The sequence below is a fragment of the Trachinotus anak genome, unplaced genomic scaffold (genome assembly GCF_046630095.1).
Source record: "Trachinotus anak isolate AG129_WGS33_773 ecotype Australia unplaced genomic scaffold, CSIRO_AGI_Tana_v1 ptg000002l, whole genome shotgun sequence".
In the NCBI taxonomy this organism is placed as follows: domain Eukaryota; kingdom Metazoa; phylum Chordata; class Actinopteri; order Carangiformes; family Carangidae; genus Trachinotus; species Trachinotus anak.
Window position 1 is genome coordinate 16,069,428 of NW_027273853.1, and position 26,454 is coordinate 16,095,881.

General features: G+C 41.4%; 1 protein-coding gene and 1 long non-coding RNA gene across 3 annotated transcripts in view; one reads left to right on the top strand and one right to left on the bottom strand.

The window, feature by feature from the left end:
- Positions 1–2,398: 2,398 nt before the first annotated feature.
- LOC139634881 (uncharacterized) lies at positions 2,399–5,615 on the bottom strand. The gene is made up of 3 exons (XR_011694093.1): positions 4,110–5,615; positions 3,778–3,832; positions 2,399–2,523 (listed from the first exon to the last, which is right to left on the bottom strand). It is a non-coding gene; the product is annotated as an uncharacterized lncRNA (long non-coding RNA).
- An 84-nt stretch (positions 5,616–5,699) lies between these two features.
- LOC139634870 (transcription factor Maf) overlaps positions 5,700–26,454 on the top strand; it is a 44,747-nt gene continuing 23,992 nt past the window's right edge. Inside the window, exons 1-3 of one of the 2 annotated variants that reach the window (XM_071501586.1) lie at positions 5,700–7,002; positions 14,119–14,189; positions 21,572–21,801. In XM_071501586.1, the coding sequence (XP_071357687.1) occupies positions 6,026–7,002; positions 14,119–14,146 (1,005 nt within the window). In that variant the 5' untranslated portion in view covers positions 5,700–6,025 and the 3' untranslated portion in view covers positions 14,147–14,189; positions 21,572–21,801. Of the gene's footprint in view, positions 7,003–14,118; positions 14,190–21,571; positions 21,802–26,454 lie in introns of those variants that run through there. The other variant, XM_071501576.1, reaches the window with a different exon arrangement.

Genomic DNA, 26,454 nt, shown 5'->3' on the forward strand with positions numbered 1-26,454 from the left:
TGATAAATAACTGAAATGATAAACCAGTTATCAAAACTGTTATTGATTAATTTTCTGTCACTTAACTAGGTTACTCAGTTAAATAAATCATGATTTAGTGGTTTTCTGCACCACTTATTCTTACTTAATGTAACTCTACTTCTAAGCAGTTGATGCTTTAGTTGCATTAGAATAACTTTTTGTGACATAACAATGAAATTGACCAAAGAACACAGGTTGTTTAAGTTCTACTGAGTAAAGCTGTGGACTCAGCCTGCTGTATTTTTCCGTATGTGTGTGATTTTATATTGTCGTTTAAACACAGGATGAATATGTTGAGGATGTGGAGGAGGTGAAGGAGGAGAAAGAGGAAGAGGGCTCTTTGCACCTCTCCTCTGCACGACGGCGCAGTTGGACTCTGACTAATGGGGAAACTCTTTATGTATATGAGTCACATTAATAACAGCACAGAGTGGACACTGTGAACATTAATAACAGTATACTGTTGCAGAGAGCGTATAGGACAGTACCTATACCAGCCACATCAATAACAACTCACAACCTCCAACTGCAACATGAATCATCATGCTGGTGTGTGTGCTGAGAGTCACACACACAAACACTGTTCATATTAGAAACCTAAAAGTAGAAAGTCACATTAGCCATGAAAAGCTAAAATCATCCACGTATCTTCCATTGTTATAGCAGCCATTAGAAACCATTAGCTTTGGGGGAACACAAATAGCTTATATATCTTGTATTGTTTTTGTTGTTTTGTGTGTTGACTTCTACCTGCTCCTCCACATGCTGGGTGATGCACTGTGGGGATAGCTAATGAGGCCAGTAATGTAGCAGTGTGCGTCTAATGAGAGGAGATGAGCTTGGGTTCCATATGATTTTTGTGTATTTGTGTGTGTAAACATAATCACCGTCATCGACCTGGAATATAGAATCCACAATGAACTACTTCCTCTCGCGGTACTTTACAGAAAAACTTCAGTGTCCAGTTTCACATCTTTGTGTATTTATAAAGCCCTTGAAAATCATTAATTCACAGACTGCTCTAACACGTGAACGACCCACGTGTCTTCATCATGTTACCCATTCACACCGGAAATCATATTTTAAACTACACGTGCAGTTTTCCTTTAAAGTGCATCCTGTGTTACACAGAGACAGAGAGCAGATGAGGCTGCTGAGACAATGCCTGTGATGTCCACCTGCTGTGAGAGACAATCACCAGATGTGAAGAGGAGAGTTTGACACATGCAAGTCTGCTCATTGTGGCCAATTACCAGGTTGAAGCATCCTCCTGGCAGGCACAGAGCCAAAGAGTGTTACAGCCTGGTTTTCTAATCCACTCATTTGAATCTGAATTTTATGTTTGCAGGTATTTTACTCTGCATAATAGTTTCATTTTTAGATTTTGGGTTGTCTGTGGTGACGGGACACACTGTATAGTTTATCCAGCAGAACAGGATAAGAGGAAAAGAAATCGACAGAGCAACCTTAGTCCTTCATATCGGCGTAGTGCTGGTAGGCCCATGTCTTGTGTCTGAAGACACTGTTTCACTGTTTGTGAGTGTGTGTGCAGGTACAATCCAAGATAATAATTAGACTCACTTGTTGAGGGCCCATTTCTCCTCCATTAACCATGCAAATGTTTTTCTGCTTGTCAAGAACACATATAAACAGACAGGGCTGCTGCCTGCCTCCTGAGCAGGTAAATGAATCAAAAAAGGTTATAAAAGTCTAATTAATGCAGGATCGGGGAACAGGACAGTGAGATAGTGGGAGAAAGAGAGAGAGTGGCTAGGCCTGTTCTTGCAAACACTTTGCAAATATGGCACTTTGTTTCCGTGATGTGGAAGCTTATTATCTTAATATGCATTCTTTTATTCCCCCTATAAAACACTGGCAGAGGAAAGTGTGGTACTGGTCTTCATGCTCCTCCTTGTAATAGCTTCTCACAGCTCCTCATTTTATTACAAAAGATACAACAGTTAGTAAAGACCCCACGAAACATTTCATTTTCTGTCTTGCTAATTAAATGTGTCTCAGATGAGCCCACTGAGCCCACTCGTCTGGTTGTCCCCCATTTGGAGTGCCACCAGAGTTTAATATATGGCATTAAACAGGGATTGAGAATGAATATGAAGCCTACCTCCCATTGGGAATGTAATGAATGATTATAAGGCATAATCTTGGTAATGCAGAAATCCTTTAGTTTCTGTCCTTTTATTTAAGTTACTGTCTGTTAAATATGGTAATGTCTTTGGCTATTTTTGGCACACTTAAGATTTGGAATAGTGTGAGTGGGGTTATAAAATGCATATCTTGCAGATACATAAAGTGAGCTTTAATGAGTTTTTTCTTAACGCTCTCAATCCTCTATTTCTTTTCTTTGTCAAAACATTGTGATTATATTTTGTACAGCATTATGATCATATCATGATGTTTACGCTGCCATATTTGTTGTAATTAAGTTGTATTTCTGCATGTTGTTGCGGACCTCACAGTCTTCTTGCTTCTATGAATAGATACCTGTGAGCAAAACAAAGGTGGGTTACAAAGCAAACAACATACACATCCTCTGTTAGTGTGTAACTTCAGGGAACCCCAGAGGCAAACAAAAGGTTAGCATGCTGAAAATGAAAGTGAGGTCTGTTGCAACATGGCACATAAGTCATGCTGTAATGAGGATGTCTTTAATAGATGTAACAATTAGTAAAGTCACAGTATCAGTAAATCACAGGGAAGACTGGGAGCACTGGTTATCCTTTACCCAGGATGCATCAGTGTTCTCCTGGGGTGAACTCTGAAAGGTCAGGCGGTGTCTCATTAACACCTACTGTATCTGGGCTCCACGTGTAGGGGCCAGACTATTAACACAAAGCTGGTTTGTGCACCTGAGTCAAGGGCATTAGCAGTGTTCTCAAACCGTTTGACAAAATAAGTATCTGCAAGTATTGAAAAGGTTATGTCACTCTTATAGTAAGGAATCATGGCTTCGGGGTTGAGTTAGAGGAAGAACTTTATTTTCAAATAGAACTTGGTGTGGTTTTTATTCTAAAATGTTTAAGTGTATCATTACCGTATAATACTGGTGATTCAATGGTCTTGACTTTTCCTCTGTACTAACACTGTATAAGTGGGCCTCCTCCTGCAGTATAAGCTCATTTTATGATATATGTCTAAGTGCAACTCCTGTATGGTCTGGGGGAAAAAGTCCTTCCTGAATATAATAAAGACAGTAGTAAACTTCATGGCAGTGAGCTGCCTACATGAAACCCCATAGGGAGACAAAATGAGGTGCATACAGGACTATTAGCCCTCAGTAACACAATTGATGCAGTGGCTCTGGACTCTCCTGGTTAAACCTTGAGATTCCCAGGCTGATAAATACTGGTTTAAGAGATCTGGTGAACCCAGAGCCCACACTGCAGCAGTTAGTGTCCACTGCTGCACCAAAAATGGCTCACTACAAGCACATGTACAACTGCTCACTGTGTCTGTTAGGAACTTGTAAGTAACATGATATTATTATGATGACATTATTGAAGCAATGACAAACCAAATCAATGTTTGAAACAATTTTACATAAGTCATAAGGGATCCTTAATTATGATGAGTTTTTTGTTATTTTGCCACTTTCACAGGACTAAAAAACTGACATCTTAAATACGACAGGATCATTTTATTCACTCTGATCTTGTTCCACCTCCTCAGTTGCCACTAAACTAAAATGCAACGAGTAAGCATAATATCATGAGGTTAAAAGACCTACAAATGACTCACCTTTAAATATGAAATACGATGTTCCTCACCTGTAAGTCGCTTTGGATAACAGTATCTGCCAAATGAGTAAACGTAATGCCATGTAATGTAAATATATATAAATATATATTGCTGTTACTTTCATTTCCTATATCCTACTACCAGTCTGAATTTACACTATAACAGTACCAACATATAGCAGCATCAGATGGGACACCTCATCTGTTTAATATTTATTCAAAAGCATCAGAGGGGCCTCTGTTGTGTGTTCTAATGAATAAAACACAATGTTTATCCTTCCTGTTTAACGTTAAGTCCCCATGAACAGTCACAGGGACCAAGAGAATATTTACTTGTACTGGGACACCAGGGAGTTGGATTATCTGCTTGCGGCTTTGTAGTTTTCAGAAGCTTCCCCGTGTGACATGTTCCAGGGAGAGTGCTCTTATTTACTCTCCAGTCCTCTGTGTATAGCCCTCCTTATTGTTTGTTCTTATGTGCCACCACTCCTGAGGACTGTGCTCCAGGAGTGAGAGAGGGAAAGAGAGAGAAAGAGAGACTGATGCTGTGATCGTTACATGGGATTGAGACTATAGACTCCAGAACACAGATGGAGGTGTCTTCACTACAGACTATTCCATTAGAGAAAAAAAAATGTTGACAGTGAAATCCATTCATCGTGGATACTTAAGAAACATGACTTGTGTCAAGTTTAAATAATCTCTTTTTAAATTTTTATTCCCCTCATTTTAAGATTTTTTTTTTTCTCCATTGTTTTAAACCATGGAAAATTACAAATGTGTTTACCTGCACTGGGCAATCGTGGTATAAATGTTTGCCTTGTTGAATCATCTTCAGTCCCCGCGGTATGGATGAGAAGAGAGAGCAGATGAGGCTTCACTTAGAGTAAGTAAGTATAAATATTTCTCCACTTAAAGCAGAAAAGTGTGTGTGTACACCGCTCGAGAACCGGATAGACAAACCCTCACAAGAGCCACATGGAGTCGTCTTTTAAACCGAAAGGTGGCGACATTGGGTTTCCAAACAATGTCAGTGAACCGGACCCGTGCCATGCTCTCCTCAAACACTTAAACCCTCCTGTCTCTGTGGCTAATCTGTTCCTGCGGTGATATGTGGCAAATGGTTTATTTGTGTATTTATCTGAATGAAAATCATTTAAAATGCACTTTCGATACATTATAATACCTTGATTTTTTTTTTTTTGTGTGTGTGGGAGACGATCACTGTTGTTGTGTTGTCTGACAAGACTTTAGAGATCAGTTTGACTCTTTAATTAGAAAGCTGCTTACATACTAATGAATGAAACCCACCTGTGTAAATTCTGACTATATCAACCCCCTGCTTGAGAGCTGGATTAATAAAGTCTAACTATAATCAGCAGAGCATGCTGAGAAAATTAATATTGTTGACAAATCTCACTCGATAATTAATTTTAATTATATTTTACGTCATTATTATGATGGGAAAAGATCAAATACGCGTTAAAACGGCAAGGACGGGCTAATCTAAAAAGGGTAGACATGCATATTTACCATCTGATTCCTTCGTGTGATCTTGGCAATCTGTTTTTTTTTTTTCTCTTGCTTTCTTTCTTTTCCATGAAAAGTGACAAAAAAAAAAAAAGATGAATATTTAGTCTCATGTGTCAATCTGCTGATAGGCTCGGACACTTGAGAAAACTTTGCTTTCTATATCGCTATGCTAATTACGAGGCCAGGCTGAGCTGCTCATTGGCTGAGTCTCGGTCAATTTCATATTTCAGTCCTGACGTCAGGGCGCCAATAAAACTAAGCAATGCTTTTTAACTCGCCGGCTGACTGATCCCTTGGAAAAAAAAATCTATCAATCCTTGGGTGGAGTTTTTTTTTTTTTCTCTTTCTCCACGAGGCAACTATTTGCCCGGGACACGTACGTGAACCTCCTCAAATTGGCGCACTAATCCTAAAAGGAGCCATGAAGTGTTAAATGGTAGAAACAGAGAGAGCGGCGCTCAGACACCCGCACGCTGGGAGAGAGGGAGGAAACAGCGCTGCTCCAATGCGTCTGTGCAACACAGACTGAAGAAAAAAAAAACTTATCGACTCGCAAAACCAAAACCTGCGCTGCGCAATTAGTGCGAGAAAATCCACTTTTTCCTCCGGTTTTGAAGAAAATAAATAAAGAAATCAAGCTGGCTCAGTGCGTGTCTCAGCAGCCCACTTTGACAGGTGCTCCTCACCCCCTTTGGAGGACTGTCAACAGCAAGAGGATGGCATCAGAACTGGCAATGAGCAACTCCGACCTGCCCACCAGTCCCCTGGCCATGGAATATGTTAATGACTTCGATCTGATGAAGTTTGAAGTGAAAAAGGAGCCGGTGGAGCCCGATCGCAGCATCAGCCAGTGCAGCCGCCTGGTCGCCGGGGGATCCCTATCTTCCACCCCGATGAGCACGCCTTGCAGCTCGGTTCCCCCCTCTCCAAGCTTCTCGGCGCCCAGTCCGGGATCAGGGAGCGAACAGAAGGCGCACTTGGAGGATTTCTACTGGATGACCGGGTACCAACAGCAGTTGAACCCCGAGGCTCTGGGCTTTAGCCCGGAGGACGCAGTAGAGGCGCTGATCAGCAGCAGTCACCAGCTCCAGACCTTCGATGGCTATGCCAGAGGGCAGCAGTTCGGCGGCGCAGCCGGGGCAGGAGGCGCCATGGCCGGGGAGGAGATGGGATCAGCGGCCGCCGTGGTGTCCGCAGTTATCGCTGCAGCCGCAGCTCAGAACGGGACGCCACACCACCACCACCACCATCACCACCACCACCACACAGGGGCACACCACCCATCCTCCGGGTCTCAGTCCGGCGGCGGCGCGGGGGGAAACCACCAGCATATGCGCTTGGAAGATCGGTTCTCGGACGAGCAGCTGGTGACCATGTCGGTGCGGGAATTGAACAGGCAGCTCCGGGGGGTCAGCAAGGAAGAGGTGATCCGTCTGAAACAGAAGAGGAGGACACTAAAGAACAGGGGCTATGCCCAGTCCTGCCGGTACAAGCGGGTCCAGCAGCGGCACGTCTTGGAGGGAGAGAAGACGCAACTCATGCAGCAGGTGGACCACCTCAAGCAGGAGATCTCCCGGCTGGCCAGGGAGAGGGACGCCTACAAGGAGAAATACGAGAAGCTGATCAGCACCGGCTTCAGAGAAAACGGAGGATCCAGCAGCGACAACAACCCCTCATCCCCGGAGTTTTTCATGTGAGTCTCGGCGCTGAAAAGTTTTAATAACCGACCCTCACAAAGAAACAGGAAAAAAAACAACTTTTAATTTGCGCGCAGCTAAAAATAGGTTGTACGTGCTTGTGTTGAAGTTGTTTTGTTAAAGCTGCGTTAGTTAAGTACAAAAGAGTTTTCCACTTTTCTGTAGGCTATTTCAGAAGTGTTTTGTTTCAGGGGGAGGATTTCTGTCTGATTTGCTTTATCACATTTAAAGGATGCGAAAATAGGCTTTCGCATCTGTCTGAAAAAAGGAATTAAGTTTCCGCAAATATTTTAAAGGACTTGTGTCCAGTTCGTGATGTTTGTCCTCAGACACACACAATTACTTCACACCGTGCAGCACGTAGGTCCGCTCCTCTCTCATCCCCCGCCTCGTCCATCCTGTTCGCCCAACACAAAAACTGTTTTGTGAAATTAAACAATCCTCAGGCACAGCAGCTTTATTTTCAACTTCTTTTTGTTTATTTGCTCAAAGTCAGTTTATTTTGATATGAATTATCCCATTTTCATATTTTCCATGTGTCTTGTAAAAAACATAAAAACAAAAAAACAAACAAACAAAAAAAAAAAAAAACATCCAAACTGAGAAGAGAAGTTTGGAAACCGACAGACTGTGAGGGTTGTGTGAAGCCATGCATGCTGGTCATGTACGGACTGTGTGTTTTTTTTTTTTTTTCCTTTTCCACTTTTTTGTGAACTTGTGTGTAATGATTGTATTATACCATGACTGCATTGTTCAGCCTCATCACCTTTTGTAAAAAGTGTGGAGAAGTACATTCATCCGTCACTTTGCTTTCTTAATCGTTCACCGCGAACACGAATCCTTCATCATTCTGTGAGCTTCTTTTGGAGCCTTGTGGGGGGAAATGACTTTGTGGGAAAAGACAACTTTGTACCTAGTATCGATTTATACTGACAGACAACATGTGGAAGTGAACAGCATCCGAATATTCAGAAGAAACACCTATACTGTTTCCTGACTGATGCCCAAACTAAATAGATGACTGCGATCAACAAGTGTCGCTCAGGATGAAATGTCTGAACCCAGCAGGAGCAGATAATGATGCATGCCATGAAATAAATTAGGAAGAGGCTACTTTGTCACGCAAAAGTGTTGCAACAAATGCTCTATTCTCTCTGTAGTTCGCTGATAATGTGGTTTCCTTTCATTTAAGGAACTTAATGAAGTTTTCTCAGAACCCCGTGGGTCTTATTCGGTAAATAAACTGTGAACTGTTTGGAAATTTAGATTTAATGTTCTCCCGGTGTTGCAGAATAATTAAGCAAAGTATCATGCAGACATACATCTTTTGTGATGCCCTGGGTTTCTGTTGTCTGGGTGGTACAGTTAACTGGCAGATATCTGTTCACTCTTAAAATGGAATTTAAAATATATACCATTCATCAATAAACCTTCATGAATGGAAACAAATACATTCTCCTGAAAATGTTCATTATTTATTGTTCTCTTTAGTTTTGCATGTTGTTGTCACTCTGTCTTCGAAGCGATGCCCCACACTCTCAGTCTTATAACCTTCTCAACTGAAATGGCCAGTTAACGGAGAAGAAAATGCCAATTGCAGATGTCAATGAGATAACATAAACATCTGGTTTTCATTTTAATTACATCAGCTCCAAACTCAAGTCCAGCTCTCTCTCTCTACATATAGATAATTTATGCCTTTCATCTAATATGCGTTTTTTATTCTATTTTTTTTCCCCTGTAAAGTACCCGGCAAATAATTTTTACTAGTTTTCTTTTTCTTTTGATTTTTGCTTCCCCCGATAATAAACGGGACGGCCTTAACCTGTTGCCTAATAAAAGATAGAAAAACTTCAAATTTAAAAACGTGCAGAAAATCTGAGCATGGTGCTCAGCATTTCAAATATAATTAAAAGTTTTCCTCGGGGCCTAATAACTGTGCTGCAGGTGTCCTAAAAAAGCTGAGTTAATGATTCATTTTAGAGTAAACTTGCACTTTTTACTCGGTAGATGTCCACTTGTTGAATATTGTCTGAGGAAAGTTTCATTTAAAAATCGACCACAGACAAAAGCTCTGCATGACAAACAAAAAAGCCTTACCTGGACAAGATGAGGGAAATACACAATATTTCTCATTTAAACATGTGAATTTTGACCTTCTGCAACGATTCCGCATTATCTGAAAATATATATTTTTTTTATATGCATAAACACTATAAATAAACTGTGGTGGCATGGCATGTCGCTTCCTTTCTATTTAGACCATATTATGCTAAATGTTTTCGGTACCGTTATTACATGCGAGACTTTCTGCTAATCCACCTCTTTCGCTTCTGTGCAAAGATCTTTTATTTGATTTCTGACGTAATAATGTCGAGAGGACGGAGTGAAAGCCTCAGGAAGCACTCGGGGTGATTTGGTTTTGTAGTGAGTGACAGGTCCTCTGGACTGAGCCTGGCCTGCACACAGTGTTTCTCCTCCTGACGAACTCGGTGCATCCTAAAGACAGCATGGTTGAGATAAAAGCTACACAGGCTCGGAGTCGGGCTGCTGTGCAAGGTCACTGCCACCACAATGCATGTTGCTGGAAATCTGTGTAGTTATGTGTGTGTGTGTGTGTGTGTGGGGAGGAGGGATATTATCTTTTCCTACTGCAGGACCTTTGACAGTCTGAGTGCTGCCTGCATGTACATGAAGAGAAGTTGTATTTATTTTATTTTTTCTTTCTTTATTTATTTTGTGTGTGTGTGTGTGTGTGTGTGTGTGTGGGGCTTCTGGAAACTTAAAGATACACCACAGCGGGGACTTGTTTGAATCTAAGCTAGGAGACAAAGACCCTGTAGTCACCCTGTGTGACATGCACAGTCACCTGGCCCATGTTGGCTCCCATGAAAACCCAGAGTGAGGGACAAGGTGGGAGAGCACAATGCTCTCATGCCTGGAGGAATGATTTTCTCTGTGATTAAAAGTGAGTGAGGGACAGAGATAGAGCTAGAGAGAGAGAGAGTGAAAGAGAGAGTGAAAGAGAGAGAGAGATGCTGGCTGCGTTCCTGCTCCTTTCAGATGATAAACGATCAGAGATGCGTCCTAGCTGAGAAGAGAGGGCCTTTTAGTGAGCATGTGTCCACTAATTTATGGCCCTCCTATCTGATTAGGTCAATATAGTGTGCTTTTTAATTACATTTGTGTTATAACCTAGAACTGGAGATGCTATACTTCTTTCATGGCACCTCTTTCTTCTGTGGGGCAGAAAAGATGATGTGAGTTTTTCACAAGAGTCTCAGGATTTTGCTCAGGACGGTCTTACCTGGAACTGCTTGTACAGCAGCAGTGTAGTGTGACAGGAGGTCTGCTGTGCGTAATGGTTCAAAGGTTTCCAGTATTTGTGCTCCGTTATTCAATGCGTAAGAATGATACAGTGGAAAATTGCTGATCATTAGAGGGGTGTGGAAATTGTGCGGGATGCTTTATTTGTGTGTGTGTGTTGTGTTCTGACTTTTAGACACACCAAAGGGCAGAGGATTCAGTAGCACTGATTCACTTCCTGTGTTGAAGGAGGACAGAAGCACAGGAAACAACATTTCACTGCTTCCTCCTCATTTCTCAGCACTCTACCAGAGTCTCTGCTTCTGTATCTGTCATTTGCTTCCCCTCCTTCATTTGTGCAGACTGAGAAAGTGTGTACATGTAGCATACAGACACCACATTATTAATCTTATCAGTATGAACTGTAATTCTATTCTCCGGCCCAGTATATTGACTTCCGTGCTGTATTCATTTGCAGTCTGTCCAATGATTAGGTTATTAAAGATAATGTAGTTGTCTGCTGTCACAATATTGGACTCTCTCTTTCAGGTCAAGTATGGGAAATCACTCTGAAATTTATCAGTATTGACATTTGAATCTTTGTCATGTACTTTGCTTTAATGCCTCAGAATTAATAGGACAAAGGATGTGCACACTGTTCAGTGTCTATTTGTGTGAGTGCTCAATAACAACCCGACATTTTCTTTTACTTGACATTGTGATGGACGGGGGTGTATATTTGCTTTAACTGACTGTACTGAATCTATAGGGATGAGTCATTTTATCATGTCATTGTGGTGTTTGTATCTTTTTAAGTCGATCAAAGGGAATTTAAATGATGTAAGTGAAACAAATAATGAGAATATTACTCACATAGCACAGAAAACTCAGGTGCAAAAAAATTCAGGCTGCATTAATTTATTTCTTTACTACAAATGTATACATGTATTTAAAAGCAACTCAATCATGGATGTGTAGCTTTTATTGCCGACTTGGAAGTGTTTGTCATAATATGTTTAGCTGTGAGGAAACAGTTTATTTCTCAAAACAGTGCTTAAGAAGCACCATTACCTGTAGGTGCCAATATCTAAAAAGAAATTATAAAATAAAGTACGTTGTCATTTTATCAAATGCTACACATGATCATTAAATAAAAATGATTGATTTTATGTTAATAAAATTTTGTAAGTTTGTAAAAAATAGTCAAGTCACATGGCTCATGTTTTAACACAACTGTGTTCTTTTTGTGTTAGTTCATTTTCTTTTTCCTCCCTGTGTGCGCTCCCCTCCCCATGACAAAACCGCCCAAAGGGTTAAAAACATATTCGCATTCAAAAGGGGAAACAATTTCAATCTCTTCCACTCAGTCCGCATCTGCATCACTCCATGCGATAAACATTTACATTTAAAGTGATTTAAATCAGCTGCATTTATGTTCCTCTGTGGTCCGTCCATCATCTAGACCTGCAGTGCCAGAGTTTGTCTCCCTCTCCCCCTCTCTCTCTGTCTTCCAGTGTCCTGAGTTATGTGTCATTTATTTGAAACCCTAATAATTTAACTTGTCCCGTCCTGTCGCTGCTGTGCATGTGGTAAGAATGCAGCAGTTGTAAAGAAGGTTTGCTCCACCGCCTCTGTTTGTATCTTATTGGCTTTACATGGTGATTTTTTTTTTTTTCCAGTAAATAGAAGCATGGGTAGAGTAGAGGTAATGTGATTGTTTGAATCCAATCCTATAGTCCTGTGTTGAATTGAGATCTCTGCAAATTCTCAGCTGTAAAAAAAAAAAAGTGTGCATACAGGCGCATGCACTGTGTCTCAGGTTTGGGGAATGTTAGAATTCAAATACTAGATTTGCATTTGCCTGTATAAGAGGCTCTCCTCAGAATGCATAACTAAAGGGCAATAGATGAAAGCTAATTATGTTTTAATTATATGTGATCACAATATTCTGACTCACAGATAAACATAGCTGAGGCTGTGTTGATGTTTTCAGCAGTGAGTTGAGTTGCAGGGCACAGAGTCAGTGAAGGGGTGTGTTTTGGACCGCAGCGAACGTGTTGGGGGACTGTTTGAAAACTAAGTGCATTATGCAAGTGTGCGTGCGTGTGTGTGTTTGTGTGCATCTTTAAGTCTTTGCATACACATGTTTGTGTTATGCAGCGTGAAGCTGGAGCTGAGCCCGACCCCTGTGCGTTTTACCTGCATCTCAATGAAGCAAGGGGTGATTTACCTCTCTACTGCAGTCAATCTCTCTCTCTCTCTCTCTCGCTCTCTCTCTCTCTCTCGCTCTCTCTCTCACTCTCTGTCTCTCAGCCAGTCAAACGGACATTGATCTCTTTGCCAAGCAAGGTGACCCACAGTGTTGTTCAGCACTTCCAAAGTCTCTCCTCTCCCTTTCATTTGTACCTGGGAAAGGCCTTGACCCCACACACTGCTGCCATGTAGCAGACCTAACCCCTATATCAAGCCCTGTGTGTGTGTGTGTGTGTGTGTGTGTGTGTGTGTGTGTGTGCGTGTGTGCGCATGCTTGTTTGACTTTGCAAGAGTGCACACAGAGTAGACGTGTGTGCAGTGAGTGTGTGTATGAGAGGAAGTACAGTATGTATACATGCCTACGTGTGTGTGTGTGAGTGTGTGTGAGACTGGTCCTCTGAGTGTGTTTATCAAGCCTCTGTGTTCATTCTGTGTAGATTCATTTCTGTGGGGTTGAAACTGTAAATTGCAGGGACACCTGGGAGTGAGTCTGTGTTGATGTTTCAGAACATTTCTCAGGTGACGGCAGCCTTCTCTCTGGTCTGTCACTAAGAGCTCCTATGCAGCTGAATGGGTCAGAGTCCATTTGGCCCCAGTGTGAATCGGATTACAGGGAAATGAATGGTTCTCATTGTTGCTTAAAGATGGATTGGGGGCATTAATATACTTTGTGGCTCCTTCGCCTCATTTCTCTCTACTGAAGCCCAGTGAAAAGTTTTTCAGGATGATTCGTCACTTGGTTGCTACACTGGGTTTTCTCATCCACAGTAACCCCTGACATGTGTGGATGCTCACATATGCTGTGTTCATATATACGTGTGTCAGCAACTTACTCTCACACATGCCTACACTCGTAATGTAAACATGCAGATATGATCCTGAACTAATGCTGGAATTTATCATTTCAAAATAAAACATTTAAGCACATTTTTTAATTAGATGATTTTAAATAATGCACTTGTGGTGATGATTTATCATCAGACTAAATGTACAGTAATAACCTGAACTTAATGTTACATATTATTTTGGTATTTATTGATTTTGCTTCTGTGTGTGTGTTTGGGTGCATGCATGTGTAAGAGTAAAAGCATGAATAAAGGCAAAATTACAAAACAAATCTGAACCTTGATTTAATTTATTCTTGTTTTTGTTTAGTGCTGCTTCTGTTCACTTATAGTTCTGCTGTTTGTATATAAATTGTTTATGTTTGTTTAAATTGTTTATTTAAAAAATATATATCCTTGTGAATTCAATGTGGGTAATTTTTTGAATATTCATGAATTCTGTTATTCAGTGGCTGTAAAATAGTGACTAAAATTTTTATAGATTTTCTCATAAACTGACAACATTACTCTCTTTCTTTCAATAATTTGCGATTTGATCTTTGCTCCCTCGATCATTTTGTAACATAGCATGTAACTTTTCTTAAATTCAAGGCCGCTTTTGAAACCAAACTGTTTCAGTTCATTATGTACAAAGTGTTTTGTCTCTACAGCAGAAATTCACTGTTGCTGGATCACAGTGTGTTTCATCTTTGTTTCCTGTCTTTGCAGGACGTCGAGAAAATTCCTCCATCTGTGATAGAGAGCTGGGACCTCTCCGTCCCTCCACCCTGGAGTCTGAGGTAACTGTTCAGTCTCTGTCTAACACAATAAATTCATTTATTCATTTATTCATTTCATATACTTTTTACTGTTGAAATATATAAAACTAATCTCAAATTCAAATAAAATTTAAACTGCATATATAAGTTTAGTGATGCAGAAGTCGGACTAAATTTCATGTCTGCCACAGGTTCATCAAAATACAGAGCATTATGTTCACACTGAGAGATTTCATATCATTTATTTGATTTACATTTTCAAAATTTTGGATTTATACACAAAAGAGCTAAGCATCAATCTCCTTGCCCACTTTGTAATTAAGAACAAAAGGAAGGTTTGCATCCAAGCAAAAAGTTTGTGATACACTACAATATATAATATGCAGCACACTGAACAATGCTGCTGAACAATTTTTACTATTGAAAACTTTTGATCATGTTTGATTTTATAGTTGTTAGTGAAACAGAAATACAAACTGTAACTATCAAATTTAGATTTTCTGTTACCAGCTCTTTATGTAAACATTTTAAATACAATCTCTCTTTACACAGTCAAATAATTCAGACTGGAGCCCTACAACACCCTTAGTACCATTAGTATACCATTAGTATATAACTGACAAAAGTTAGTATAATACCTCAGGCAGGAAGTAAGACTGTTGTATCTTTCTCTTGAGTGAAATCAAAACCACAAACCACTTGTTAATATTGATTTAATCTAATAAGGAAGCACTCATTTGGGACAGCAGACACCTGGGAGGGTTTTGTTATTGAATTGATTTTTTTTCTCACTTCATATTTAGCTCTATGACAACCAAACTCCTTCCTCTCTCGCTCTCTCAACATTTATTGTGTGAAATGTTATGCAGTTCTGACAGTGTTGCTTGATTGACAGCAGGGTGACATGCACAGAGCTCATGAGACAAGGTCCAAAACCTTTGACCTCTGTCCTGAACCCCTGACTTACTTCATCCTCTCTGCTCTCTCTGTGGAGGCAAACACTGTGCATTCTTTTTTATTTCTGGCTGACACACAGATGGACAGATGTGGGGATTGCAGGGGATGGCAGAGGATGATGGAGCGAGTGAGGGAAAGCGAGGGCTAGTGTTTTCACATTGCCAGTTGGAAAATGGCAGAAATAGGGATGAGGAAATAAAGACAACTAGAAGTGGAGGAGGGAATCACGGCTAATTTAGGGGAGGAGTCAAGGGACTGAAGAAAGGAAGGCACCTGGATTTAAATGCAGAAATGAACACCAGGGTGAGAGGACAGGAGGAGGTGAGGAGACGAGGGAAGGGAGGAAGGGATGGCGGGAGGGCTCCTGGCCGTGGATGCAGACAGACAGGCAGGGTAACCAGAGGCAGGCGGTGACCTTCTCTGCTGCTGGAGGATCGAAGGCTTTATTTAAAGGCCTGGTCAATGCTGGGTGCTGCTGAGGTATCAGCCTCACAGCCAGGCGACTCATCACCACTGTAATACAACTCTCTAACCCTAACCCCCCCACCCTCATACACAGACACACACACACACACACAGGACAGGACACTCTCTGGACACCTCAGATCTTACACTGTACAGTCGAGAGGCTGGACAGAGGAAACTACAGCATCAGCATCGGCTAATTTTACTGTGCAGCAGACAGTATACTCTACTTTCCTCATGTGCTCAGCATTGTGGAGCACATGCTTGTTTTGCATCCAATATGCACTCCGTCACTGTCCATTCTTTTAACATTGACTAATTATAGATGGACAGCATGATGCACATATTTAGATGTGATAGTATTGACACAGTGTGGATGGAGGTGCTGAAGGAGTTAAGAGTTACAGAATGCAGGCTGCTAAGGTAGGACACGTGCGTGTGTGTGTGTGTGTGTGTGTGTGTGTGTGTGTGTGTGTGTGTGTGTGTGTGTGTGTGTGTGTGTGCGCGCGTGCGCACGCAGACTCATGAGCAGACCATGAGTTCTTGCACTTGCGTGTGGCTGCAGCGTTAGGACACCTGCATGCTTCAGCACTTTCTGGCTGTCAGGAGCTCTGAGGTCACAGGCATGGGAGTGGAGAGGGCACATTACAGGAAGCTTCAGAGCCACCCACACACCACGCCTCCACCATCTCTCCCCTTGTATCTCCCACCACCATAACCCCCACTTCCCTGTTATTCCCTGCCATACCCTCTCCTCCTCCCCTTCCAACTCATCTTCCCCTCGTGGTGACGGGGTGAGTCGGCCACTCAGGGGGAGGGGGCGCAGGGAGGCAAGGTGCCTCTGTGGCTGACAGCAGGCAGGTCAGGTTTTGTAGACACGGCAGAGGAGGAAGGACACATGCGTACACACACACAGACACATCAAGGTGTGTGTGAGTAGAAGACCGAGAAATAGTAAAAACATATATTTAAATGCATGCGTGGACATATGGGCTGTGTACATACACACCTAAAAACTTTCACCATTAGATGGTGATTAATATCAAAGCTTTAAATATAGCTGGCTGAAAGTAAAATTAAAAAAAATCTAATAAGCAGAAGAAAGACATCAGTGTATAACATGAGGTGTTTTGGCTGGTTATTCTTCGTCACATTGGCCACATAGTAATGAAAATTAAACTGGAACATTGTCATCTTCTGAGAAAACATTGTGGTTGAAATCAGGCTAGTATTAAAATTTAATACCTGATATTCAAACAAAATTCCACAGTATGATTTCAGATAATAAAAATACATCTCAATGCATCACCAACAATTATTTCAAACACTGTATTTATATGCCACTTATATAAAACACTGCAGCTGTGTTAAGACCTTTCGATTCTGCAGGGACCAGGATTCGCTCCATCCCCAGTTTGACACATTTCACTATCCTTCACTGCCAGGGTTATATATAACTTCTAGCTGCCCAGTGTTACACTCGTTACACTGTTACCGTCTTGATAGTGACAAAGACACCATCCGTCCGTCCAGAAAATCCAAATGACAGGGAGGATATGAACAGGATGTATGCTCATTATCAGACCTGGTCTGAAAAGAGAGGAAGCAGGCAGAATTGGGTCTGTGTTAGAAATAACCAGAAGGGGAAAAGAAGACTTCATTCTCTGCAGTTGTAAAGATACACAAACTGAACACAGAACAACTGTGTTTAGATTTGGATTGTTTTTAAAAACGTGTTATGTGTTCTTTGTTTCTTCTAAATTACAGAGAAGATGATACTTAGGGGGAAAGCTGCACCCTCAAGCCAAACCTCTAAACACCAACCCGCTCCTCTTTTCAACTTGTGATAATATACAATTTTCTCTCCGATGTTTCAGTTGTTTAAGCCTGGATTGTGTTGTTTAATTCAAACATAATTAGTTGTAAAGCTGTTACCACTGTGTGTGTGTGTGTGTGTGTGTGTGTGTGTGAGCCTCAGAGGCACAGTTTTCCTCAGGTTGTGACTGTGTGTTCACAGCGTGATTTAGAGAGGAACTTGTGATCAGCCGGAGGTTAGTGTGATATAATGTATTCCCCTGAATCACCGCAACCAGCAGCCCTGGGCCTTCCTCTCCCCTGCAGCCTCCTTCTCCTTACACACACACACACACACACACACTTCTTCCTCGTGTCACCATCCCCTCTTCCCTGCGGTGACTGCCCACTGCTAGCTGCTTAGCGTTGCACCCAGTGTCTAATTGAATTCCAACACTTCAGCATTAGCTCCTGATGCTATAGAGATGTTAACACGGCACAATACTAACAGTCCTCAGGATGTGTTTCAACACCCTGCTCCTAAAGAGAAAATTAGAGCTAAGCAAGACATGATTTATTCAAAGCTCCAAACTGTGTCTCCTGTATCCCCTAAAGGATCGTCTTTTATAGCCATCAGCGAATCAGCACTTCATATACACACATGCAGCACATGCAGAATATGTATTGTGGCTGCACCAGTGGTAGACAGAATGTGTGTGTTTCCTCTTGCTTCTCTACACGTATCTATTGTCCCTTATATAAATGTGTCTGCTGGTCTCTCTGCATCCATATTGCTGGCGATGCCGTCCATCCCCTTCTCCCTGACACCCTCACTTTTATTCCCTGGCTCTCAAACACTAGCTCTGCGCTTTAATGGCACATATTTCCTCGGCCCGGCTGAAACGGGATGCATCTTCTCCTTGTTAGCTTGATAAATAACCAGGCTGCTGGGAAAGTGCTGAATTTTAGCTTTCAGCCTCTATTTTCTGCTGGATGACATTAATTTTAAGTGCTGAGAAGGAGCTAACTAATACAGACAAATAAATAAGGAGAGGAAGAGAAGGTGCAGAGGTGCTGGAGTCATACTGCTGTGCTCCCCACCCCACCCGTTACCTGTTAATACACAGGCATCCATATATGCAATATGCAAATCTGCAAAAACACCCAATACACACAAGCGGGGCAAACACACTCACACACACCCTTCATTTCTCAATAGATGCTTCTGTTGTTGTCCACACTATGAAATCATCCTGTGCCATTATTGGTGCGACTCCTGCAGAGATCAAATGTTTCCAGGTAGACGTCGATCAGAAAGTAAGGCTGTCTGCGTCTGTCCCTCCTCTCTGTCTCCTCTCTTACCCTCCCATTTAGTCTTTCTGGATTCTGTGTTTAGATTAGTGTGGCGGTGATGTGTTGGCCGATCAGGGTGAATTGCATTTTTTTGAGCCTCTTGAGAAATCACAACAGAGATAAAGTGTGAGTCTCAGTGGCTCATGAGTGGATTGCAGTTTAAATATTAAGAATAAAAATATAGTGAAAATTCAAAATATCTGTTGCAGAAAAGACAGAGAATGAAACACTTATATTTCGGTATAAACTACATGAATAAAAGTTTACTTAGCTTTGTATATTTGTTTGCATGTGCTGAACTAACAGCCTAAAGTAGGTTCTTCTTCAGCATGTTTTTCATGAACTCTTTTAAAAAAAACAAGTAGCTTGAGAGCAAAATAGAATAGGATACAAGATTACAATAGAATCTCCAAAAATATCAACTTTTGTAATATTGTGCTTTTTATTTTCATCCTGATGTCTATGCATTTTTTTGTTTGTTTTTTAGTTTTTTTAGTTAAGTTTTTTGTTTTTTGTTTTTGTTTTTGTTTTTAGTTTTGTTGGTTTCATTTAATCTTCCTCTTGTTTTTTCCAGTTTTCCAGTTTTGAGCTCACTAAACCCAAGATGACTTTACATTTCGAAAAAAGCATTTGTCACATGACAGCAGCAAAAGCAAAGCCATAAATGTGTTTTACTGCCTAGTCTATAAATAAGGAGCACAAGGATGTCGATAGGACAAACACAGCGCTACTGAGGATGTGAATCTGCTGCTTTTATTGGTCAGAACATACAAAATTATACTAAAATGTACGACTATCAGTTAGTGGCCACCGACACACACACACACACACTCACACACACACAGATAGACACATTGTTGATAGTTTTTTTTTTAATGCTGTTGTTCAGTCTTTCAACGTAACATGTATTTGCTACTGTGCATTCACACTCTACATTTTTTGTGCAATGCCATGTATGCCACACACACACACACACACACACACACACACACACACACACACACCTCTGTTGTGTCTAACACAACACAATGAAGTGGCTCTGGCAAAGACACCTCATACATTATTTTAACAATGTATAGTACGGTGAATAAAAAGGTCAGTGGTTGAGAACTGGCTCCATGTAACAATAAGATGCATGAACTGAGCACCGCAGGCCCTTCAGTCAGCATCCTGCCACCGAACGCTGTGAGGAGGAAACACATGTAAGCAGGGGTGATAGATTCTGCTGTAGACTGGGTGTATGTGTGTAAGTGTGTGCGTGTATTCAGTATTTATGGGGTACTACTGTGAAACACCTCATAACAATACATTTACTTGGTCTATCATTATTGATTGTCCTTTTTTTCCCTCATGGCCTTTGTCTCACTTTGATAAATGTCATTTATTATGACAACGTTTTGCTTTTAAAGCGCATCATGAGCTGAGATTTTGTTTTTAAAGCGCCACTTTGATTAGACCAGTTCTGTTTTTGTCAGCATCTGAACGCACTCTCACTCTGCAGATACGATGCAAGCAATGAGTGCTTCTGTTTGCAACGCAGGGTTTAATTTTCAGGGCGTATTTATCACATGCTGTCATGTTGCGGTCACATGACCACATGAACCACTGCCAGCAATTAAGGCTGATAAATCACTCATTTACAGGAAGAGAAGGAGGGATGGAGCCTGGCAAAGAGGAAACGAGAGAGTGATAAGAGAGAGGGAGAGGAATAATGAATAGCCTGTAATCCTGCACAGATATTTTATTCCTTCGTTTTTTAAAAACATGATGTTGAATGTTATTGTGTTTGGGCAGTGTAGTATGAACTGTTGCCAGTGAGGCTCATTGACTCGTACAGGCAGAGACAAAGAGACAGATGGTAGTCGTTTGTGTGGTTTACTGTGATTGTGACCTGACTACACTGCTTTATTTACTGTTGGAGGTGTGTATGTGTGTGTGTTCATATGTGCATCTGTGTACACGCCTTCACAAGCAAATGCATTTGTGTCATGACAGAGAAAGAGATGCAGAGACCATACGTACACAGCCATCAGTTCTCTCTCTCTCTCTCTCTCTCTCTCTCTCTCTCTCTCTCTCTCTCTCTCTCTCTCTCTCTCTCTCTCTCTCTCTCTCTGGCTCCTGCTGATGGATTTCCTCTCAGTCTAAACAGGAGAGCAAACACACTGATGGCTCTGTGCACAGCTATTCCAGCTACCAAACAATGCTGGAACTTAACTACAGTATTCTTTATTTTTGTCAGAGTGTAGCTGGAAATATTGTTATGAAGCAGAATTTAAAATGTTGGGTTTTTTTTTCATCTGTCAGCATAGAAATTAAGATATAGCATATAACTGTGAGCTTTAGCTGCTGATCGGACAAAAGTTTTAAAGAGGCCCTGGGATGTGAACGAGGTCTAACCTATGTAGCGTCTCTATAAGTTACATCAGAATATTTGTTTCAGCAGCCCAGGTCAGTGCTCTGCAGAGTCAGTCTGCCCACTCACTCGAAAAGACTGTTTAAAGATTCATGACAAAAAAAGGAAAGAAAAAAAAAACAGCCCACTTCTAATAGGCTGGGAGAAGACAAGGAGAGAAGAAGAAGAGAGGAGTGGGGAGGATGAGAGGAGCTGTGGTTTCTTTCCCGACAGTCTGAACGCTCATGCATTAAAGACAGCGGTCACTAACTGACTAAAGGTGTCTTTACAACGAGACCATTGAGAGGAGTTGAGTTAGTCAGGTTTCCTGCTGCTGAGTGAATACGATAACAAAACACCAGGAATCAGCTGTAGTCTGTTTGTTATGTAAAGAGTTGCATTTCTGTATTTTAAAAATTAATTGCTGGTTTTTATTCTGCAGAAATGTATCTTATGGCAGTGTTCATTCAACAGAGGCCGGACCCTGCTGTCGGTGGTTGTACCAGTGGAATAATTATGAAAGCCTGCAGAGCAGCTATTCTGAGAGAGAAATAAATTGTGTACACATTAACTGCACTAGAACACAAAGTCAACAGTGTGTGTGTGTATTTGTACTTGTGTGGTATGTCAACTATTGCCAAAGACTCTCTAGCACGCAAAAATCTTTCATTTTTCTAGAGGAGAGAAAGAGAGAGAGAGAGAGAGAGAGAGAGAGAGAGAGAGAGAGAGAGAGAGAGAGAGAGAGAGAGAGAGAGAGAGAGAGAGAGACTGACTCTACAGTCTTTCTGATCTTTGCTGCCTACTGGCTTCCTAATAAAGCAGTTATAGTCATTACAAGAGCAAATAAGAATAATAAAATGTTTTGTAAGATTGCAAATTTCTTCTTATTTTTTTTAATAAAATGTAACATACACAAGTCACAGTATCCAGCATCCTACAAATCTCTTTTCCCAAGTTTGTTTGTTTATCTTTTATTTATTTATTTATTTATTGGCTCTGCACTTGTGATGAAGGGAGGGTGCTGACTCTGTCTCCCACTTTCTCATCTGCTGTGGTTCATGGTTGACACACACATGGGGATGGAAAGGGTTAGAGAGGGAGGAGAGACGAAGGAGGGAGGGACAAACAGCAGACAGCAGCCCCCTTTTGGCATGTGTGAACATAATGTCCTGCCTATGCAAACTGAGGGGGGAAGAGGGCATATGAGCTCCACATACCCCCTCTTTCTCTGTCTCTTGCTCACTTTCAGTGAGGTAGTGAGGTATTTTCACTAGGGGCCTAAGGCCTCAGACTGTAATACTCCACGGTTTTTAACTCTTGTAATTGTTATAAAATGAAAGCTGCCTTTTTTCTGCTCAAAGTAATAAATCAAAAGAGTTCATCACACACAAGGATGCTTGTATGCGTTGTCCATATTCCATGTTTAATCTCACACTGGGGTAATTGTTTGAATACTGACTTTGGCCGACAGGCTTCGTCAGGTCCCTCATCTATTGCTCACGTCGCAGATGCAATAAATAGACTGGATCAAACACAGTGTCACATAAGTCACACAGCAGGTGTAGTAAGTACACATGATAACACAAAATTTAAAGGGCAGCATTGTGTAATTACACCTCTACATCAGTTCTTATGTCCAAGCAGTATAATACTTATTTATAATAATAATCTGAAGAAGAATAAAATAAAGTCTGCCTCAGTTTCAATGAAGAGAAAGCACATCTAAAAATCCCATGTCTAACACTCACACACAATGGTCTATTCTGTGTATTTTATGTGGCTTTATCTTGAGTGAATTAAAGGGCCTGTAAAAAGTGGAATGTTATTAGCGTCAGACCACCTGGGGTGAACATCTGCAGCCTCAGACTGCATACCCAACATACATCACGGTTTTTCCTCTCACTATTTACTGTCACACACACACACACACACACACACACACACACACACACACACACACATACACATTCACACACATATTCACACACACATTCTCACACACACACACACACACACACACACACAGCTCCACTGCATCCATCTTTTGCATGTCTCTTGTCTTATTGACATATGCGCTGTTGTGCATTCCTGCAGGGGGGAGCACTGGTTATTAAAGATGCCACAAGGTCATAGGTCAAGTACAGGTTCTGCTCCTCTGGTCAGCCAGAGGTCAGAGGTTAGCAGGTTAGTGTCAGAGGATGGGGTGATCACCGCTAACTGGTTTATCACAGTGCAGCTTAGCAGTAAGCCACTGGTGATTCAGAAAAATCCGTTTACATGTATTTGTGGAGCTTGGAATACTTTTTGTGTTATTCTGCCCAGTTTTTGCATGAAAGCTTTTTATTTGTTTATATATATATTTTTTTATTCCTACAGTAACTACTCTCCTTTGAATAATTAGATGTTCTTTTTATGTTCTATTAGGACTGTTTTTCCTTATGTCTCTGCTCGAACACTATTTTTTCATCTTCAAAGTAAAAGCTAAAATAGGGCGATCATTGCAATTTAATTACTACAAATCCCTTTGTGAATTTGCTCTTGTGTTTGTTTACATGCATAGATTTGCCAGCTTCTGCAGTTTTTTTTGTGTGTGTGTGTGCTTCAGTGAATGTCTTTACTTTCTTGCATCTTTCAGTATATGCCTTCTTATTTTTAGTATATGTGCAGATGCATGTGTGTGTTGTGTGTGTGTAGATGAAATTGCAATGGGGTTTATTTAAATAGATAAGATGGTGTTTTATTCCCAATCAGAGGACTCTTCTGTCGTGTCTCAGTCTCTTCATAATAACCCCCAGCACTCCTCCTCCACATCCCCCTGACACACACACACACACACACATACACAGACAAACACATGAAAACACACACATGAACACACACACATTGAGTATTGCAGACACTGCAATTTTTCTGTCTCTCAGGGGTAAAAGGCTTTGATAAGTGAAAATAAATACTTTTCCTCACACGAGGAACAGAAGGGAAGAGAGGAAAATAGCAGAAGTGACAGGAGGTCTCTGACAGTTTGATGCCTCAATACAAGCAAATATATGACAAAGAAACACTTTCTATACTTTCTCTGTATGAGTGTGTGTGAGAGACTGTGTGAGTGTGATGCAATTTAGTGCTAAAACACAGGGACATCCTCAGTCATTGTGGGGAATTAAGAGTGAGGAAGACAGTGATTCAGAGATCAATGGGCTGAGGAGAGGGGAGATATAGCAAGTGGCCTGCAAGCTGACATGTTAACTGAGTTACAGTGAGAGAAAAAAAAACCCCAGCACAGCACATGATTTAGAGGAAACAGGTTCTCCTCCCTCATCTGTCTGTTCCTCTGACTGCAAGGTCACGTAGACGCCTCCCTCTCTCTCCCTCTCCACCTTTGTTTGCCTCTGCTCCTCCAGACCTCATTTCATTCAACACTCCCAAACCTCCGACAGCTCCATAACTATAACTCTCCCCTCGCCGTCCTCTCCTGCTCTCTTCTCTTCATCCACAGCTAAATGACTCTGTCAGAAATAAAGAGCACTTATCTTATCTACTGCCTCCACTGTGCTGTCTCTATCCCTGCCAACATCACACACACAAATACACATGCACAAAAAAAGAAACAACTTATGGAAAAATTAGAACAGCAACAAACATATATACACCACTTTTATAGACTTGGATCTTATAACTTTTATTACATTCATAATTGCTGCCCTTTTTAATAAAAATAAAAATCTCAACCAGTGTCTTAATTATTCCTCTCAGATAGATTCAGTGTCACTCTGCAACATTTCAGTTTATTGTACTGAAGTCTTCAGCCACCTACCGGAAAGAAAGACATCAGCCCACAGTGTAGCAGACACACAGGTGGATGAAGGCTTGACAGAGGACAGGTGTCCACTCATTCTGTTCTGTCCCCATCCCCACCCCCACCACCCTTCCTCCTCTCTCTCCTCCTCCTCTCTTGTCATCCCCTTCTTCTGTCCTCCCTGTGGTGTGGAGGAGAGAGAAGGATCTACCAGCTATCCACAGCGTGCGGAGGGCTTACTGTGTGTTTTTGTCTTTGTGTGTGTGTGTGTGTGTGTGTGTGTGTGTGTGTGTGTGTGTGTACGAGCCACCTACCAGGCACACAGCAGGAGGCCACAGAGGGATGAGAGGAAAGAAAGAAGGATGGGGGAGTGGGAAGGAGGGTGATAGGGATAAAACTCTCAGCAAGAACAAACACACAGTTACCAACTACACACACACACACACACACACATACACACATAGCTCAGCCCAGCACATGCTCCAGCAATCTGCTGGGTCTTCCTGAACACTCCATCACTAATAGTTATGTTACAGAGTGCAACGTAGACACTGATTCTGATCAGCATGACTTGTGATGACTTTGACTTTCTGTTACCTAAAAGTGCAGGGACACTCACACACACACACACGCACACACACTGTTCTGCATGTGCAGTTGAGAAGGATCAGAGGTTATGCGTAAAGTCCATCGACCGATTCATTTCTATGCATATGGTTATGCATATGTTTATCGAACCTCGTCCAATTCAGCCCCCTTACCTGAGTAAATTAGCTTGAAGTATTTGCGTGCCGTGATGTTCAGGATTGTCCTTTGTTCGCTGTTCTGAAGGCCTGCGAAGCAAGAAAAAGGATAGAGGGAAGGAGAGAAAGAAAGGGATCGCGCTCAATCCGAGCAGATAGTGGATGTGTGTATGCAAGGATGCATGAGAGACAGAGATGAAAAGAGTGATAATTCTCCTGCTACCCTGAGGCCTCTTGCAGCCTCGTGGGCTCCCTATAGGTCCCCTGGCACATGCCTGAACAGAAAGCTGGGGCCCGCTAATTGGCTCCTATGATAACACCAGAGAGAAAGGGAATGTTGTGTGTTTGTGTTTCAGCATTACAGCACCACTGAAAGCTTATATTTTCTACAAGTAATAATTTATTAGTTTGTAATTCTGCTTTGAAGGGTGTTTGATTTCTAAGCTGTGAGGACATTTATTATGATCTCGTAGCTCATTGAAGTCGGAAACCACTGAAAGACAATTAAAGCATATACACTAGTTCAAAGCCCTGCTCCAGTCTTTAAACAGCTTGTTTCTCTCTAATTGTTTCATTATCTCAGTGTGCTTATTAAATGTACGATAATTGTTAATTACCACATGAGGATTTGAAAAGGATTTGTCTTGAGTATCAACACAGATTAATTAAACTGAACATATTTAAAACAACAGCAATGATAACAGCAGGTGCAGTGTGTGTGTGTGTGTGTGTGTGTGTGTGTGTGTGTGTGTGTGTGTGTGTGTGTGTGTGTGTGTGTGTGTGTGT